Source organism: Podarcis vaucheri (assembly GCF_965113315.1).
Source record: "Podarcis vaucheri genome assembly, chromosome: 4".
Lineage (NCBI taxonomy): Eukaryota > Metazoa > Chordata > Lepidosauria > Squamata > Lacertidae > Podarcis > Podarcis vaucheri.
Genome location: NC_138762.1, coordinates 1,773,933 through 1,790,634, shown reverse-complemented (window position 1 = coordinate 1,790,634; position 16,702 = coordinate 1,773,933). Strand labels below are relative to the sequence as shown.

Sequence of the window (16,702 nt, the reverse complement as noted above, 5' to 3'; positions counted from 1 at the left end):
GAGTTAGACCTGCAGCTAGAGACCCATCGAAGCCAAGGCAGCCCCCAGCCTGCGGCTGCGCCCCCCTCCCGCCCCCTGGGAGGGAACCCCGCTCCGGCTCCGCTTTCCCTCCGCAGTCGCTCCGGAGTCCCCGTGTAAACGGAGTCACTCCGCCTCCGCCGCTTCCCTTCGGGGCGCCTGGAGAATTAGAGAGGGAGGGAGGGGGGGAAATAACCCCCCTCTTCCTCCTCCCCCCCCCAACCCAAGAGGCGCCGGCCACGATCCCGCGGAGGTCTCTGCCCCGAGGCGCCCGCCTTCGCCCCGCTTCCCTCGCCGCGCGGCAGCAGCAGCAGCATCTCCCCACCCGGCCGCCAGAGGCGCTCTAAGCGCGCCGCCGCCGCCGCCCCCCCCCCTGTCGCGCTTCGGCATGCCGGGAAACGTAGTCTTCCTGCCCGGAGTCGGCGCGGCCGCTCTTCCGCCTCGCCTCCCCATTGGCCGAGCCGACGTTCGAGGCGCGCTGATTGGCTGCGGCGTCGCAGGCGCCCAAGTTTGAACCGGGGAGGCGGCGGAGCGGAGCTCGCGGGGAAGCGGCGGAGGAGAAAGAGGCAGGTAGGAGGGGTGGGGAGCCCCCCCATCTGAGCCCCCCCCATCTGAGCCCCCAAATATATTTTGCGGGGGGGGGAGAAAGAAAATATCCCGCTCATAAAAAGTTTATTAAAAAACATCATTGGGCTAATAATAATAATAATAATAATAATAATAATAATAATATCATCCTGTGGTTGCAGGGTGGAGGGGGGGCAGACTTATGGCCTGGGTGGAATTTGTTGTTTAGTCCTATCCGACTCTTCGTGACCCCCTGGACCAGAGCACTCCAGGCACTCCCGTCTTCCACTGCCTCCCACAGTTTGGTCAAACTCATGCTGGTAGCTTCGAGAACACTGTCCCACCATCTCGTCCTCTGTTGTCCCCTTCTCCTTGTGCCCTCCATCTTTCCCAACATCAGGGTCTTTTCCAGGGAGTCTTCTCTTCTCATGAGGTGGCCAAAGTCTTGGAGCCTCAGCTTCAGGATCTGTCCTTCCAGTGAGCACTCAGGGCTGATTTCCTTCAGAATGGATGTGTTTGGTCTTCTTGCAGTCCATGGGACTCTCAAGAGTCTCCTCCAGCACCACAATTCAAAAGCATCCATTCTTCGGCGATCAGCCTTCTTTATGGTCCAGCTCTCACTTCCATACATCACTACTGGGAAAACCATAGCTTGAACTAGACAGACCTTTGTTGGCAAGGTGATGTCTCTGCTTTTTAAGATGCTGTCTTGGATTGTCATTGCTTTCCTCCCAAGAGGCAGGTGTCTTTTAATTTCTGCTGTCACCATCAGTCATAGTCCCACTCTCTTCTGCCATGGTCAGACCCCACCTGCAATACTGTGTCTAGTTCTGGGCACCACAATTTAAGAAGGAGATTGACAAGATGGAAGGTGTGCAGAGGAGGGCGACCAAGATGATCAAGGGTCTGGAGACGAAGCCTTATGAGGAATGGTTGAAAGAGCTGGCTAGGTTTAGCCTGGAAAAGAGGAGACTGAGAGGGGATATGATAGCCATCTTCAAATATCCCTCTCCTTTTGTTGTTTAGTCGTGTCCGACTCTTTGTGACCCCCTGGACCAGAGCACGCCAGGCACTCCTGTCTTCCACTGCCTCCCACAGTTTGGTCAAACTCATGCTGGTAGCTTCGAGAACACTGTCCCACCATCTCGTCCTCTGTCGTCCCCTTTCTCCTTGTGCCCTCCATCTTTCCCAACATCAGGGTCTTTTCCAGGGAGTCTTCTCTTCTCATGAGATGGCCAAAGTCTTGGAGCCTCAGCTTCAGGATCTGTCCTTCCAGTGAGCACTCAGGGCTGATTCCCTTCAGAATGGAGAGGTTGGATCTTCTTGCAGTCCATGGGACTCTCCAGAGTCTCCTCCAGCACCAGAATTCAAAAGCATCCATTCTTTGGCGATCAGCCTTCTTTATGGTCCAGCTCTCACTTCCATACACCACTACTGGGAAAACCAGAGCTTTATACAGACCTGGATGGAATAGGGACTCCGAAATCCTCATGGTGTGCCCTCAGGTCCTCAGCATCCCCCCCCCCACTCCAGCTGCCAAACCCAGCTGCTCAGCCCTGACAAAGGGACCGGGCTAGGGGGTGTCAGAGGGAATTTAATTTTATTATTACGGTCACAGACCAGTTCTGGCTCACTTACAATGTCAAAAAATTAATAAAACACAACAGGAATACATTGGGTTGCAATTGGGTATAACGGAGACAATTCGGATATAGCGGCAGTTTAAAATCTTGATCATTAAAATATAGCCTAAAATTGTCATTTTAAACCTTAATTGTTTTAGTAGTACAGCTTGTTCCCTAAGTTTTATGGCAGACGCACAGAATTTGGCCACCCTTAGCGTGATCTCTAGATGAGACCGTGGAAGAGCCAGGGATCCTTCCTGGCCAAGGGATACGTAAACATTAACATGTGTGAAGTGGGAGCCTGCAGGATGGACAGGGGCATGTCTGGATCTCACACACCTTTTCTGCGATGATTGGATCGTGCTGTGTGAAATGTGCTATGGGAAATTGTGGAAAGAGGCCATGTGCCCTTTGTTCTGAGCTGCTTCTTCCTCCTCCTTCTCATTTTTAATTTGTATACCGTCTTTCTCTCTTACAATACTCAAGGTGGTTTACAAGCTGAAGGAACAAGAAATGTACATCCTATAACAATCTAATGCTATACAAAAAATGTGATAATAAAACAAAACTTTAAAATAAGCAACCTACATCAAAAAAGTAACATTCAACCGTTATCAGAATAGTATAAAATAATAGGTAAAGGGACCCCTGACCGTTAAGTCCAGTCGCAGACGACTCTGGGGTTGCGCACTCATCTCGCTCTATAAGCCGAGGCGTTTGTCCGCAGACAGCTCCCAGGTCATGTGGCCAGCATGACTAAGCCACTTCTGGCGAACCAGAGCAGCGCACGGAAACGCTGTTTACCTTCCCGCCAGAGCAGTACCTAGTTATCTGCTTGCACTTTGACATGCTTTTGAACTGCTAGGTTGGCAGGAATAAAATAATAATATCAACATATAAAAGTTAAACAGAAATCCACTTGACAGTTACAATAAATAATTTCTAAGCTATAATAAATAAAACAACGTCAAACCACAGTACATAAAATAATACACTACATATTGAGAGCAGAGACTAGAGGGTGGAGCAAGGCAGGTGGAAGGAGGCCAGAACTCTTCCTGGTTTCCTTTGCCACACCAATAAACAATCTGGGTTTCCTAGCCGCTGTTTGGCTTCCATTTGCCTGGCTGCCGCCTCTTGTTTGATCCTGACCCGTTGTGAACCCTCAGAGAGAGACCCTAGCGAAGTTGGGGGGCAGTTTAAGTACCACACCCCCAAGATTTTGTCCTTATCAGTATTATCATTGCTGCTGATTGCATGTTCATCTTCCCAGGGAAAGGATGGGGATGTGATGAGGTCTTCTTTTGCACCCGATTGCTAGAGAAAGGGCTGCATTTGGAATCCCTTAGTTGAAGGGGCCCCCAAAGGTCATCTAGTCCAAGCCCCCTTGCAATGCGGGAAGCAGAGCCAAATAATCCCTGGCAGGGGGCCTGCCCCCCCTCCTGCTTTAAAACCTCCAAGGAAGGAGAATCTGCCACTTTACAGGGTAGCCCCTTCCCCAGCCATCAGAGCAGCTTCCCTCTCTCTTTTGATATTTTTTTTAATTTTCAGTGCAAAATTACAAACACTGAATCTAAAATAAAACAGCACAAACAAGAAAAAAACCACCCAAGAGAAAAAAGAACAAAACACACACAAACACAGACATCTACAAACAAAACCATATCATCATTCTAATCTAATCGTTACATACATATACACATCTTGACTTCCTTCCTTTGTTCTAAGACTTCGAAATTTTTACTCTTTCTAAGTTGTGTTTAATGTAGATTAACAGAGCAGTTGCCCTCTCTCTGCTGCCCCAATGATAAAAGGTAGGGAGCCTTACACAAAAACAATATTGAATCCATAAAATGGGATTCTCCGAATCCCGTGATTCACCCCACCCCCCACTTCCTTGAATTTTCTTTTCAACTGCATCTCATTTCTACTCCAAATTATTTTTCTAACCTCAAACTTCCTGTACTATTTCTAAAATTACAAGTGTTCTTAAAATCCTGCCAATGTCTTAACCTGTGTGGTTGTGCCCTCCTGAGCTGGGGGCTGATTGAGCCCAGCTCTGCCCCTTCTGTGACAACGTTTGGGTCTTTCCCCCTAGAATTCATCTCCTTGCCATGCCTCAGAAGAAGAAAAACTCGAGGGCCGGCAACAAGAACTCGGTCAGAAGCAAAAAGGTGGATGCGTTTCTCAAGGATTTTAACCGGGAAGGTAAGGTGCTCACTTACTTGCCGGACTCAGGGGCGCGTCTTCTGCTCTGAGCTTCATGCCAAATGAAACCGTTGCTCTCGTGACACCATTATATGCATCTCTGGGGCACTGGGGACACTTCTGGCTGCCTCGCCTGAAAAGGGATATTGTAGAGTTGGAAAAGGGCACCCAAAATGATGAAGGGGGACGCACGCACACACGCGCCCTGCGCTACAAAGAAAAGTTCCTGAATTTGGGACTTTTTAGTTTAGAGGAAGAGGTGATGTGATTGGAGGATGGATGGCGGACAACAGATTGAGGCTGAATCCTGACAAGACAGAAGTACTGTTTTTGGGGGACAGGAGGCGGGCAGGTGTGGAGGACTCCCTGGTCCTGAATGGGACAACTGTGCCCCTGACAACTGTGCTCATTCTGGACTCGCAGCTGTCCATGGAGGCACAGGTTAACTCTGTGTCCAGGGCAGCTGTTTACCAGCTCCATCTGGTACGTAGGCTGAGACCCTATCTGCCCGCAGATCGCCTCACCAGAGTGGTGCATGCTCTGGTTATCTCCTGCTTGGACTACTGCAATGCACTCTACGTGGGGCTACCTTGGAAGGTAACCCAGAAATTGCAACTAATCCAGAATGTGGCAGCTAGACTGGTGACTGGGAGCAGTTTTCGAGACCAATCTTGAGAGACCTACATGGGCTCCCAGTATGTTTCCGAGCACAATTCAAAATGTTTGTGCTGACCTTTAAAGCCCTAAACGGCCTCGGTCCAGTAGACCTGAAGGAGCGTCTCCACCCCCATTGTTCTGCCCAGACACAAGGTCCAGCTCCGAGGGCCTTCTGGCAGTTCCCTCCCAGCAAGAAGCCAAGTTACAGGGAACCAGGCAGAGGGCTTGCTCGGTAGTGGCGCCTGCCCTGTGTCAAGGAAATAAACACCTCATGTTTAGAAGACATCTGAAGGCAGCCCTGTTTAGGGAATGTTTGATGGTTTTTTGCTTTATTATTATTAATAATATTCTGTTGGGAGCCGCCCAGAGCATAATAAATTGTTGCTGCTGCTGCTGTTGTTAAAGTTTATAAAAATTCTACATCATGGCATCCCATGGAGCTGCCATGTTGGGAGATTCAGGTTAGAGAGTTAGACTGTGGAACTCCCTCCCACAGGAGGCAGTGCTGGCCATCAACTTAGATGGCTTTGAAAGAAATCCTTGGAGGAGGAGAGGGCTATGGAGGGCTCCTGGAAACCGTGGGGCAGTGTGGGGAGAAGGCTGCTTTCGTGCCCAGACCCCACTTGCTGGCTTCCCATTAAGGGCAGCTGGCTGGCCACCGGGAGAGGAGGAGGCTGGACTTAGATGGGCAGGGCTCCCCTTACGGATCCAGAGCCCCTCTCTTCCTCGTGCCTCTTCTCTGCTTCCTCCCTAGTCAAGTTGCGCATCGACCGCATCCGGATGGAGGAAGAGGTTCTCCTGAAGGAAATCGACAACATGTACGACATGGAAATCTTCCGCCATCCCGTGGCCCTGAGGGACATAAACTGGCTGAGCTTCTACGGTACTTTGCTCTGACACGCATTAGGCATGGAGCTTGGTTGGGGGGTGAATTTCTGGGGTCTTGTGGGGTGCAGGTGCTTCCAGGGGTCCTGAGCGCCCGAAGCTTTCGCAGAAGATCTGGTCTGCGCAAGAGCAAAGCGAACAGGGAAGGAAGCCTTGGGGAGGCGGCGGCGGAGAAATATCTTTCTAGCCCTCTTTGAATGTCTCTAAAGTTACCAAGAAAACATCCACTCAAAAGTATGTATTCTGACAAGAATTACAAACTGAAGTAGAGATTACAAACTCTAACAGAGATCTCAAACTCATAAAGATATGTATAAGACAATAATTTGTTACAAAGATTTTCTCTTTCTCACTCGACAATAATGTTGATCCTTATAATTTATCAGCTTGCAGATGGAGACTCAGTCTCAATCATAGAGCAGAAGTCAATTTTGGATCAGAAACCAGGACAGGGCCCTGTTTCAATGTATTCACCTTCATCAGCTAATTTTTAAACGGCTGTGTAAGTTTGAAGACTTTCAGATAAATATATCCCGTTATTTTCTACATTTCTCAGGGATAACTACTGGCTTCTAATTGTCAGAATACATACTTTTGAATGGATTAGTTTTTGTTATTATTGACTATTGACTTGTGAGTAGGGACCACTTGCACTATTGAAACTTACATTGGCCAGAGTTCTTGGTGTGCTTTTTTCTTGGTATATTTAATAACAAGAACTCCAACTTGTTGTTGTTGTTGTTTAGTCGTTTAGTGGTGTCCGCCTTTTCGTGACCCCCTGGACCAGAGAACGCCAGGCACTCCTGTCTTCCACTGCCTCCCGCAGTTTGGTCAAACTCATGTTTGTAGCTTTGAGAACACTGTCCCACCATCTCGTCCTCTGTCATCCCCTTCTCCTTGTGCCCTCCATCTTTCCCAACATCAGGGTCTTTTCCAGGGAGTCTTCTCTTCTCATGAGGTGGCCAAAGTCTTGGAGCCTCAGCTTCAGGATCTGTCCTTCCAGTGAGCACTCAGGGCTGATTTCCTTCAGAATGGAGAGGTTTGATCTTCTTGCAGTCCATGGGACTCTCAAGAGTCTCCTCCAGCACCAGAATTCAAAAGCATCCATTCTTCAGCAATCAGCCTTCTTTATGGTCCAGCTAACTCCAACTTATTTAATCTAAAGTAAAGTTGGCACACTAATTTTGGCTCTCCCCCCCCCCCCGCAAGGCACACTGTTCCATTGTCTCCCCCCGAGGCCGACCGATGCCAGTGAAAAGCAACTTGCCCTGATTTATTTAGAACAGTATTTCTGTACTGCCACATCACAACCTGCATCCAGGCCTTTTGGGCTAGAAAGCATCATTTAAAATAAAGCAAATAAATGCAGGCAATCGTTCAGGCGACTGATCAAAATACGGAACTGCTGCAAAGACTTGCTGGCTCAAAAAAGGAAGTCGGTAGCGAGGGGGCCTCTGCCGAATCTCTGCTGGGAGAATGTTCCTGTGCGGGAGAGGCAGTGTTTCACAGTGGTTAGTGCCTAGGACCTGGGAGAGAGCAGAGTTCAAATCCCCACCTGGGGCCTTTGGCTCAGCTGAACCTGCTTTGGAGGGTCGTTGTGCGGATCAAACACTGGAGCTCCTGGGATGAAAAGGCGGGTTATAAATGTGATGGGCAGCACAGGCCCTTGAAGCTCCTAGCGGAGGCCACTCTGCAACCCAGGCAAGGAGCAGCTCTTATCCGGATCCCTCCTGTGTGGCATGCTGCACTAAGAAATCCCCCCCCCTTCTCTCTGGCTGGTTGCTCAGCTCCTTCCCTCGTGGAGGACAAAGCTGCAGCTGTTCTTTCTGGTTGCCGGTTGTGTTCTGATCACGGCGCTTGCTTTCTCTCTAGGTGTCGGAGGATGCGAGCAAGTCCTGGAGAAGGCTGTCTCGGTAGGTGCCCCACCCCCCCATCACCAAATTCCAGGTGGAACTTGCAGTGTTTTTCCCCAGACAGCTTCCTCCACAAAACTGTTAGAATTCCTGCCCATGATTGCAGTCATGGGATTTTTGTCTATCACATGACGGTGTATGTCTTGACTCCACAGAGTGGGAAGTGACGGAGACAGGATGTTTGTGATACTGTGTTCCGTGAAGTGGGACTATTGTCCTTTGTTCTTTTTCTCTTTGCTGTCTGATGCTAGAGAGAGAGGGAGCCATGTTGCAGTGCTCCGTGTGTGTTGATATGTAAATAAAGTAGATTAGCCAAAATGCTGAGTTGAGGTCTGCCACTCAAATTGCGCAAATTCTGCGGATCCCTAAGTGTGCCAGTGTCTGTTGGCATCAGTCGCTGTGATGTTTGGGCAGAAGAAAGCTTTTGAAGCTCCTGAACAAACGACCAGGAAGGAGGGAACATGCCAGTCGGGCATGTGTCTCTGCCAGGGTCCTACTCGAGTGTAGGCTGAGCTCCTCCCTCCCTTCCTTCCTTCCAGTGTGTTACACAAGTCTTCTGTCTAATTTCTCAGGTTGACTTGGATATGCTGGAGATCACCAAACTGGCCTCTGAAGCTATTCAGACCCCTCTCAAAACGGCCAGGAAAGGTCAGTGAAGGGCCGCCTTGGGGGCTGGAGGGCCAGAGCGGTCTCCTCATGAGTTTCCCTGCCCTCCGCGGTGCTGGTGAATGACGCCTCACCCTCTGTGTCCCTCTTGTGTTTTCAATGTCTCCCAGCCAAGAGAGCCCGCCAGGCCGCGGAGACCATCAGCGAGGAGTCGGGGCCGTCTTCTCCTGTGCCTGCGGGCAAGAGGTCCAGGCAGCAGAGCGAGGATCCTGCGGCCCCCCAGCCGGGAAGTGAGGCTCTTCCGCAGAAAGCAGGGAAGGTGAGGCTCAGGCAACGGGGGGGGGGCACCCCGACATACCTGCCGACACCCAGGAGACTTTGCTTCCTTGAAAACTCCACTCCATAGAATTGTGGGGTTGGAAGGGATCCCAAGAGCAGGGCCAGAAATACGATAATCATTATTGTCAGTGTCCCATACAGAACAACAAAATTGAAAGAAAGAAAAAATTACATAAGACACTGAAAACCCAACAAGCCTGCTATCCCAGTTATCCCAACCTGGATAGCCCCTTAAAAACCCATTTTTAAACCCATTTTTAAAATACAATATACTCCCACTGCGTTTAACACCAAAATCGCATTTGGATAGAAACTGTTTCTCAGGCGGCTCGTCTTAGTCTTTCTAACCCTGGACCTTCTTCCAGAAGGCAGAAGCTGAAAGAGATCATTTCCGGGGTGCGCACTATCCTGCGCTATCTCTGCAGCTTCCTTATGGCACCTGGAAGCGTAGATTTGATCCAAGGTGGGAAGAGTGCACCCAGTTATTCTCTCCGCAGTCTTTACAACCCTGGACTTATGCATTTCAGGCAAAGGCGTCGGCCCGAAAGCCCAGGCCTCCATCGGCCAGGTCTACCCGCTTCAGCAGAAGGTAAGGGCAGGGCAGGGTTGGGCAGGTGTCTCCCTCCCGAGAGACCCTCCCTGTCCCGGCCGTGGGGTTGATGCGTCCGCAGAGGGCTCTCGAAGGCCGCCAGCCATGGCAGCTCTCCGGCTGGAGGTTTCTGGGAATTGCGGGAGCAGAGTGTATCTCATGCGTACCTTCCAAGCTCCCTAGGAATAATAATAATAATTAATAATAATAAATAATTTATTATTTATACCCCGCCCATCTGGCTGGGTTTCCCCAGCCACTCTGGGCAGATTCCAACAAAACATTAAAATACAGTGGGTCTGTCAAACATTAAAAGCTTCCCTAAAGAGGGCTGCCTTCAGATGTCTTCTGAAAGTCTGGTGGTTGTTTTTCTCTTTGACATCTGGTGGGAGGGCGTTCCACAGGGCGGGCGCCACCACCGAGAAGGCCCTCTGCCTGGTTCCCTGTAACTTGGCTTCTCGCAGTGAGGGAACCGCCAGAAGGCCCTTGGCGATCGACCTCAGTGTCCGGGCAGAACGAAGGGGGTGGAGACGCTCCTTCAGGTCTACTGGGCTGAGGCTGTTTAGGGCTTTCAAAGTCAGCGCCAACACTTGGAATTGTGCTCGGAAACATACTGGGAGCCAATGTAGGTCTTCCAGGACCGGTGTTATGTGGTCTCGGCGGACGCTCCCAGTTCCCAGTCTGACTGCTGCATTCTGGTAGCCCCACATAGAGCGCATTGCAGTAGTCCAAGCAAGAGATAACTAGAGCATGCACCACTCTGGTGAGACAGTCTGCGGGCAGGTAGGGTCTCATCCTGCGTACCAGATGGAGCTGATAAACAGCCACCCTGGACACAGAATTGACCTGCGCCTCCATGGACAGCTGTGAGTCCAGAATGACTCCCAGGCTGCACACCTGGTCCTTCAGGGGCTCAGTCACCCCATTCAGGACCAGGGAATCCTCCACACCTGCCTGCCTCCTGTCCCCCAAAAACAGTCCTGTCTTGTCAGGAAAATGGGACGTTCTGTTTCCTTGCGCGAGATCACGGCAGCCAGTTTGTATGCTGCGCTGTCCCCCGCAAAAAAAGCACTTTTTCAGGGCGATGATCTCACACAGCCCCTAGAAGACACATGTCCTGGTTTAGGGTCTGAAAAAGCTGGGCGGTGTGCCCTTGCCGCGATGCAGCGGTTGGGCTCCTCTTGCAATTTTGCATCCCGATGGCTCTCTTCTTCTTTTTTTTAACAGGGGGAGCAAAGTGAAGTTTACCACCCCGGCTGGACAGACGATCCAACAGGGCCTGACTGTGGCACCCACTCCCAAGTTTGACCCCAGGTGAGCCCCCTCCCTGCCCACCTGGGAACTGAGTGTGCACTGGGAGGGGCCAGGCTCCGAGAGCTGCTGTGGTCGAGGCTCCAGGTGGGGGGCACACACACATACCCCTTGCTGCCCCTTCTTGCCTGCCTGGCATTTGTGGGCAAAACTCCTCTTCGAGGGTGATGGCTCTGGGTTTGGCCTTCTTGGCTTGTTTAACATTTATTTCATGAAATTTACAGGGATGTTTTTAGCGGGTGCCAGAAGAGGTAGGGGGGAGAGGCCTGCCTGATCTCAAGAGGCGGGGAGTTCCAAAGGCTCCGTGCTGCCATACTAAATGATTGAGTTCTTGCAAATTCAGAGAGGTATTATGGGCCCATTCCACTGACTGAAGGGGTCGTGTAGGCGCTTGTGGGGTAAGGGGATCTCACGGGTAAACTGGTCCCAAGCAGTTAAGGGTTTTCTATGCTAATGGAAAGGCCTTGAACTTGGCCCAGTCGCAAATTGGTGCCGATCTCAGTCCCAGCCGAAGAAGAGTAGATGACCAAGGTGATGGACTACACCAAAATGGCAAAGATGACCGTGAAGATCAGACACCAAGATGATAAGAAATTTAGTCAAGGGGGGGGGGGGAATTATAGAATATCTTAAGGACCACTGCAGATACTTTAAAATGTTAGCAGTATTGTTATATGGCTTATAATGTAACATGATTTAAGGTGAAAAATATGATAAAATGGATTGGAAAAACGTAATTAGATGCAATAAAAATAGGGGGAAATTGGAAACCGGGGGGGGGGGGAGAGTCTGAGGGATTTAAGTACAGTCATACCTCGGGTTACAGATGCTTCAGGTTGCATTTTTTCGGGTTGTGGACCGCCGGAAGTACTGGAACGGGTTACTTCAGGGTTTCGACGGTCGCGCATGCGCAGAAGAGCTGAATCGCAACCCACGCATACGCAGACACGCCGCTGAGGGTTGTGGACGCTGCGGGTTGCAAACGTGCATCCCGCACGGATCACGTTCACAACCCGAGCATCCACTGTAATCCCAGAAGTGTAGAAATTGAAAATGATCTGAATGTATAAGAATATTCTTTTAAAAAATGGAAACAGAACATAAAAAAGGAATGATGCCGATCTCTGAGCCCAGGTGTCGTTTGCTGCCAAGGCCTTTCAAGAAATGAGGGAGAAAGAGGAGTGTAAACCTGTAACGGAAGCCCTCAGGGGCGCAAGAAGCTCTGGGAATAAAAAGTTCCATATAACACACACACACCCTCCCAAAAAACCTTTCAACCAATCAGATGTTACTTACCCCAGATTCCTTGCAGGCTGTGTGGGAGAGGCAAATGCAGGATTCCTTTTCTTTACGCATTCCTCACAACCCCACCAAGTGGAGACGAGAGAGGCTGCCCTTGTTGTGCCTGTCATGGCAATGGGCGCGCCAGGGGAGCTTCTCATGCAGCCTTCCATGTATCCTCTGCAGCATCTTCAAGACGCCCGGCCTGCGGACCCCGGCGGCGCACGAGCGAGTCTTCAGCGTGTCCGCCAACGGCAGCCCCCTTGCCGACAGCAGCGACGTCATCATCACGCTTCCCTCCGGCCGAGGGGAGGTAAGGCCCGGATCCACGCCCCGCGGCCGAGGAAGCCCAGGCCCAGGGGAGACGGGAGTGCCGGGAGGGGGGCGGGCACAGGTGCCAGGCGCTCGCCGTGGTCCCTAGTGGGCGGCGACAGCTGCTTCGGCTGGCAAAGAGGGCTGTCGATGGCCAGAGGGTCTCTGACTCTAACTCTGCGGCCGCAGTCCATAAATGCTTCCGAATCCCAGTTGCTCTTGCGCTCAGATCCCATAACGGGCATCTGACTGGCCTCTGTGGGAAGAGGGTTCTGGGCTGGATTAGCCCCCTGCAGGGTCATCTTCTGACGTCCTGGAACCTCCAGCGCCAGAGGCAGTCTACCTGGCTTCCTAGGGGGATTTGGCCGCTGTGGGAACAGGGACACTGGGCACGATGGGCCTGATCCAGCAGCCAGGAGGCTCTTCTTAGGTTCATGCGCTTTGGCACGTGCCCACCTCGTTCTTTCGGATCGGCGGAAGAGGCAGGATGCTTCCCACCCGCTTGGAGCCGTTCATTTCTCACCTGCCAGACTCCCTTCCAAAGCCTTTCCCCTCGAATCCCAAGCGGCCACGTGGAGTAACTCCCTTCTCCTCTCGCCCTGCCCAGAGCGTCTGCATCCGAGCCAGCGAACTCTCCACCACAGACCTGCAGCGCTTGGACTCGGAGGTGCTGGGGAGGGTGAAGAAATTATCGGTAAGTCTCTGCCGGTGGCGGGTGGGCTGCCTCGCTGCTCCTGCCTGGAAGCCCCCCACCCCCTTTCCCAGGATCCTTCCTCCCTTCTCTGTAATAATAATAATAAAAGTAATAATAATTTATTATTTGTACTCCGCCCATCTGGCTGGGTTTCCCCAGCCACTCTGGGCAGCTTCCACAAAGACCAAAAAAACACTAAAACATCACACATTTAAAACTTCCCTGAACAGGGCTGCCCTCAGATGTCTCCTGAATGTCAGGTAGTTGTTTTCCTCTTTGACATCTGATGGGAGGGCGTTCCACAGGGCGGGCACCACTACCAAGAAGGCCCTCTGCCTGGTTCCCTGTAGCTTTGCTTCTCGCAGTGAGGGAACCGCCAGAAGGCCCTCGGAGCTGGACCTCAGTGTCCGGGCAGAACGATGGGGGTGGAGACGCTCCTTCAGGTATACTGGGCCGAAGCCGTTTAGGGCTTTAAAGGTCAGCACCAACACTTTGAATTGTGCTCGGAAACGTACTGGGAGCCAATGTAGGTCTTTCAAGACCGGTGTTATATGGTCTTGGCGGCCGCCCCCAGTCACCAGTCTAGCTGCCGCATTCTGGATTAGTTGTAGTTTCCGAGTCACCTTCAAAGGTAGCCCCACGTAGAGCGCATTGCAGTAGTCCAAGCGGGAGATAACTAGAGCATGCACCACTCTGGCGAGACAGTCCGCGGGCAGGGAGGGTCTCAGCCTGCGTACCAGGTGGAGCTCTGGAGTGGGAACGGTCTCCTCTTGAGCTGGAAGGGCGGAAGGGGTGGGATCTTGCCCTCGGCTTCCTCCCAGCCCATTCCTGATGGGGGGAGTAGTTTGCAGATTCTGCCCTGGAAGCGTTGCCTTCCTTCCCAAAGGGAGGGTGGAGAGGGAGGACTTATTCACGCAGCACAGAGTTTAACTGTTAAGCAGTTGTGGGGCTGCCCTTGAAGCTGACCCAGAAACTCCAGCGGGTGCAGAATGCCGCAGCGAGGCTCCTCACGGGGTCTCTGCCATGGGAGCATATTCACCCAGTGCTTTTCCAGCTGCACTGCCTCCCGGTGGAGTACAGAGTCACGTTTAAAGTGCTGGTTTTAACCTTTCAAGCCCTTCACGGCCTAGGACACTCGTACCTATGGGACCACCTCTCTCAGTATGCCCCGCGGAGGACCTTACGGTCTACAAATGACAACACCTTGGCGGTCCTGAGCCACATGTTAATTTCTCATGAATAGCTACCGTATTTATTGCTCTATAAGACTCACTTTTTTCCTCCTAAAAAGTGAGGGGAAATGTGTGTGCGTCTTACAGAGCAAATACAGGCTGCGCAGCTATCCCAGAAGCCAGAACAGCAAGAGGGATTGCTGCTTTTGCTGCGCAGTGATCCCTCTTGCTGTTCTGGCTTCTGAGATTCAGAATTTTTTTTTCTTGTTTTCCTCCTCCAAAAACTGGGTGCGTCTTGTGGTCTGGTGCATCTTATAGAGCGAAAAATACGGTATATCCCTCCCCTCTTCGTACCATTCTTCCATTTTATATTCACCTTGCCCCTTCCACTTCCTAGTTATAATATCTCATGCAGCTGTTGATGATTTTGTGAGCAAGTCCTTCATAGCCTGCAAACCTTCCACCCCGTCGTAAATTGACAATAATAGTACCTCTGGTCCCTTTGCCCCCCAAAACTGTACATATTTACACCCCCACCACATGGGAACATGAGTCCTGGGAGAGTTGCTCTTACGCTTAGCTCCAGCTTGCAGCTTTGCCATGATGGGCCACTGTGAGGGCGGCATGTTGGGCTGCATGGGCTATGGGCCTGATCCACCAAGCTCCTCTTCTGGTGCCCTTATGGAGCCTCCAGGTCCAGGGGCGGTCTATCTGGGTACCTAGGTTGACAAGGACATTTGGCCACTGTGGGGACAGGATGCTGGACTCGATGGGTCGCTGGCCTCCCAGTGGGCATGGAGCCGTCCCCTTTTGCAGGAGGGGGCTGGGCTAGATGACCCCTGGGGGTCCCTTCCAACGACTCTGTGGTTCCTGCCTGGGGGGGGGCGGAGAGGGACGTTCGGCCGCTTAACCTCCCTCTGCTTCTTCCTCTTTCCAGACTCACCTTGCGCAGCTCTGCAGCAGCGTGCAGAAGAAGTAGTGTGACTGGGAAGCTGGAGCTCTGGGCTTGCTGGCGACGCCGCTCTAAAAGACACCGAGAATTTGAGTCTTCTGCCGCTTCCTATTTTAAAAAGGGGGGTGGGGTTCAAATCCAGCCCATAGTCCCCATCTCAGCCAAAGTTTTATCAGCATTTAAAGTCTCCCCCCCCCAAGTGAAGCCCCCTCGTCTCTCTTTCTGCTCTTGCAAGACGCAGGTCTTTTGACTGGGTGGGCAGAGGGGGGTGCAGGGCTGCTTCCTCCTCCTTCCAGCTCCTGGCTGCTCCCATGGGGGGGGGGGCGCCTCTCTGGGCCTCTCTCCCCTAAGGATGGGGGTCAAAGTCCCTCTTGCCACCCCCGCCAAGGCTTCTCTGAATCTCTGGTTTCTGGTGCCTCTTCCAAAGGCAGCTTGGCCAGAGTCCTTAATCTTCTGCCGCTGCCGGTCCTTTGTTTTCCTTTTTGGGGCCAGGGGGTCCCCAGGCAGAGGCCGTCCTCATTTCCCTGGGGGGGGGGTGCTGGACAGGAGCCTCCCAGGATAAAGAACAGGATTCTCATTCTGTTTTTCTACACGGTTATATTGTTTGCAGCTCAAGGAAGAGCACGTTTTGGAACGTTTCTGTCCTTTTGCAGGCTCCTGCTGAATCCCTCTGAACCCAGCCCCCCCCCCCTTTTGCTTTTCTGTTTTGGTGTACAGAAATATTTGATTTGTATGGGGGGTTTTTCCACCAGGTCTTAGCTACTATGTTAATTTAAATACCGTGTCTGGTGTTTATTGGCTGAATAAAGTTGTCCTGTTTTTGTTCTTATTGTCTTTGTTCATATTGTTATTATTGTTCATATTGTTATTATTGAGCGAGCCCCAACCCTCCAGGCCTGGGATGGGAGCCCCCACCGGCCTGGGAGGGCAGGAGGATCATATAGGGGGCTCTGGAGGCAGCAGTGGTGACCGGGCTTTGGAAAATAATAATAATAAATTAATAATAATAATGAATTTTATTTGTATCCCACCCTCCCTGGCCAAGGCCGGGCTCAGAGCGGCTAACATCATAAAACATTAAAATACAGTGGTCTGTTAAACATTAAAAGCTTCCCTAAACAGGGCTGCCTTCAGATGTCTTCTAAATTGTTCAGTTCTGTTAATTGATTTTGTGGGAACTTGCAGATTCTGGCTTCACACAATTAACTCAAGGCAGTGTCAATTTACTCTTGGCAGAAAGCCAAGGTCTGCTTGACCTAGAAACTACTTACTCTGATTGGTTAACGACCAGCACTCAACTCTGTTATCTAGGAATGCTAGCACAGTTTGGTGTTAGGTGTGTTAGGAGTTGAAGGAGAAGTGCTGTGTATGGTTATGAGAGAGAGAGAGAAAGAAAGGATTTATTTTGCTTTGTTTCGTATGCAGAAACTCTGCTGGTTTTATTTTTCTCCTTTTAATAAATCCTGTAAATAGTTATTCTGAGTCTAGCTGACTAGTCATTACCACCTCAACTAGCTTCTTCGCTGTGCAGGAAAACTCTGCTACGTTTGGGCTAAAGCCAGTAGGGCTATGC

The 16,702-nt window shown here is 51.3% G+C and overlaps 1 protein-coding gene across 1 annotated transcript; it reads left to right on the top strand.

The window, feature by feature from the left end:
• The first annotated feature begins 511 nt into the window (after positions 1 to 511).
• Positions 512 to 15,958, top strand: CDCA8 (cell division cycle associated 8). Its single transcript, XM_082219573.1, has 11 exons — positions 512 to 588; positions 4,309 to 4,418; positions 5,830 to 5,958; positions 7,833 to 7,873; positions 8,446 to 8,521; positions 8,650 to 8,798; positions 9,346 to 9,407; positions 10,635 to 10,721; positions 12,186 to 12,312; positions 12,919 to 13,005; positions 15,115 to 15,958. The coding sequence occupies exons 2-11, from the start codon at positions 4,325 to 4,327 to the stop codon at positions 15,154 to 15,156; spliced, it is 894 nt and encodes a 297-aa protein (XP_082075699.1). The 5' UTR covers positions 512 to 588; positions 4,309 to 4,324; the 3' UTR covers positions 15,157 to 15,958.
• Positions 15,959 to 16,702: the final 744 nt, after the last annotated feature.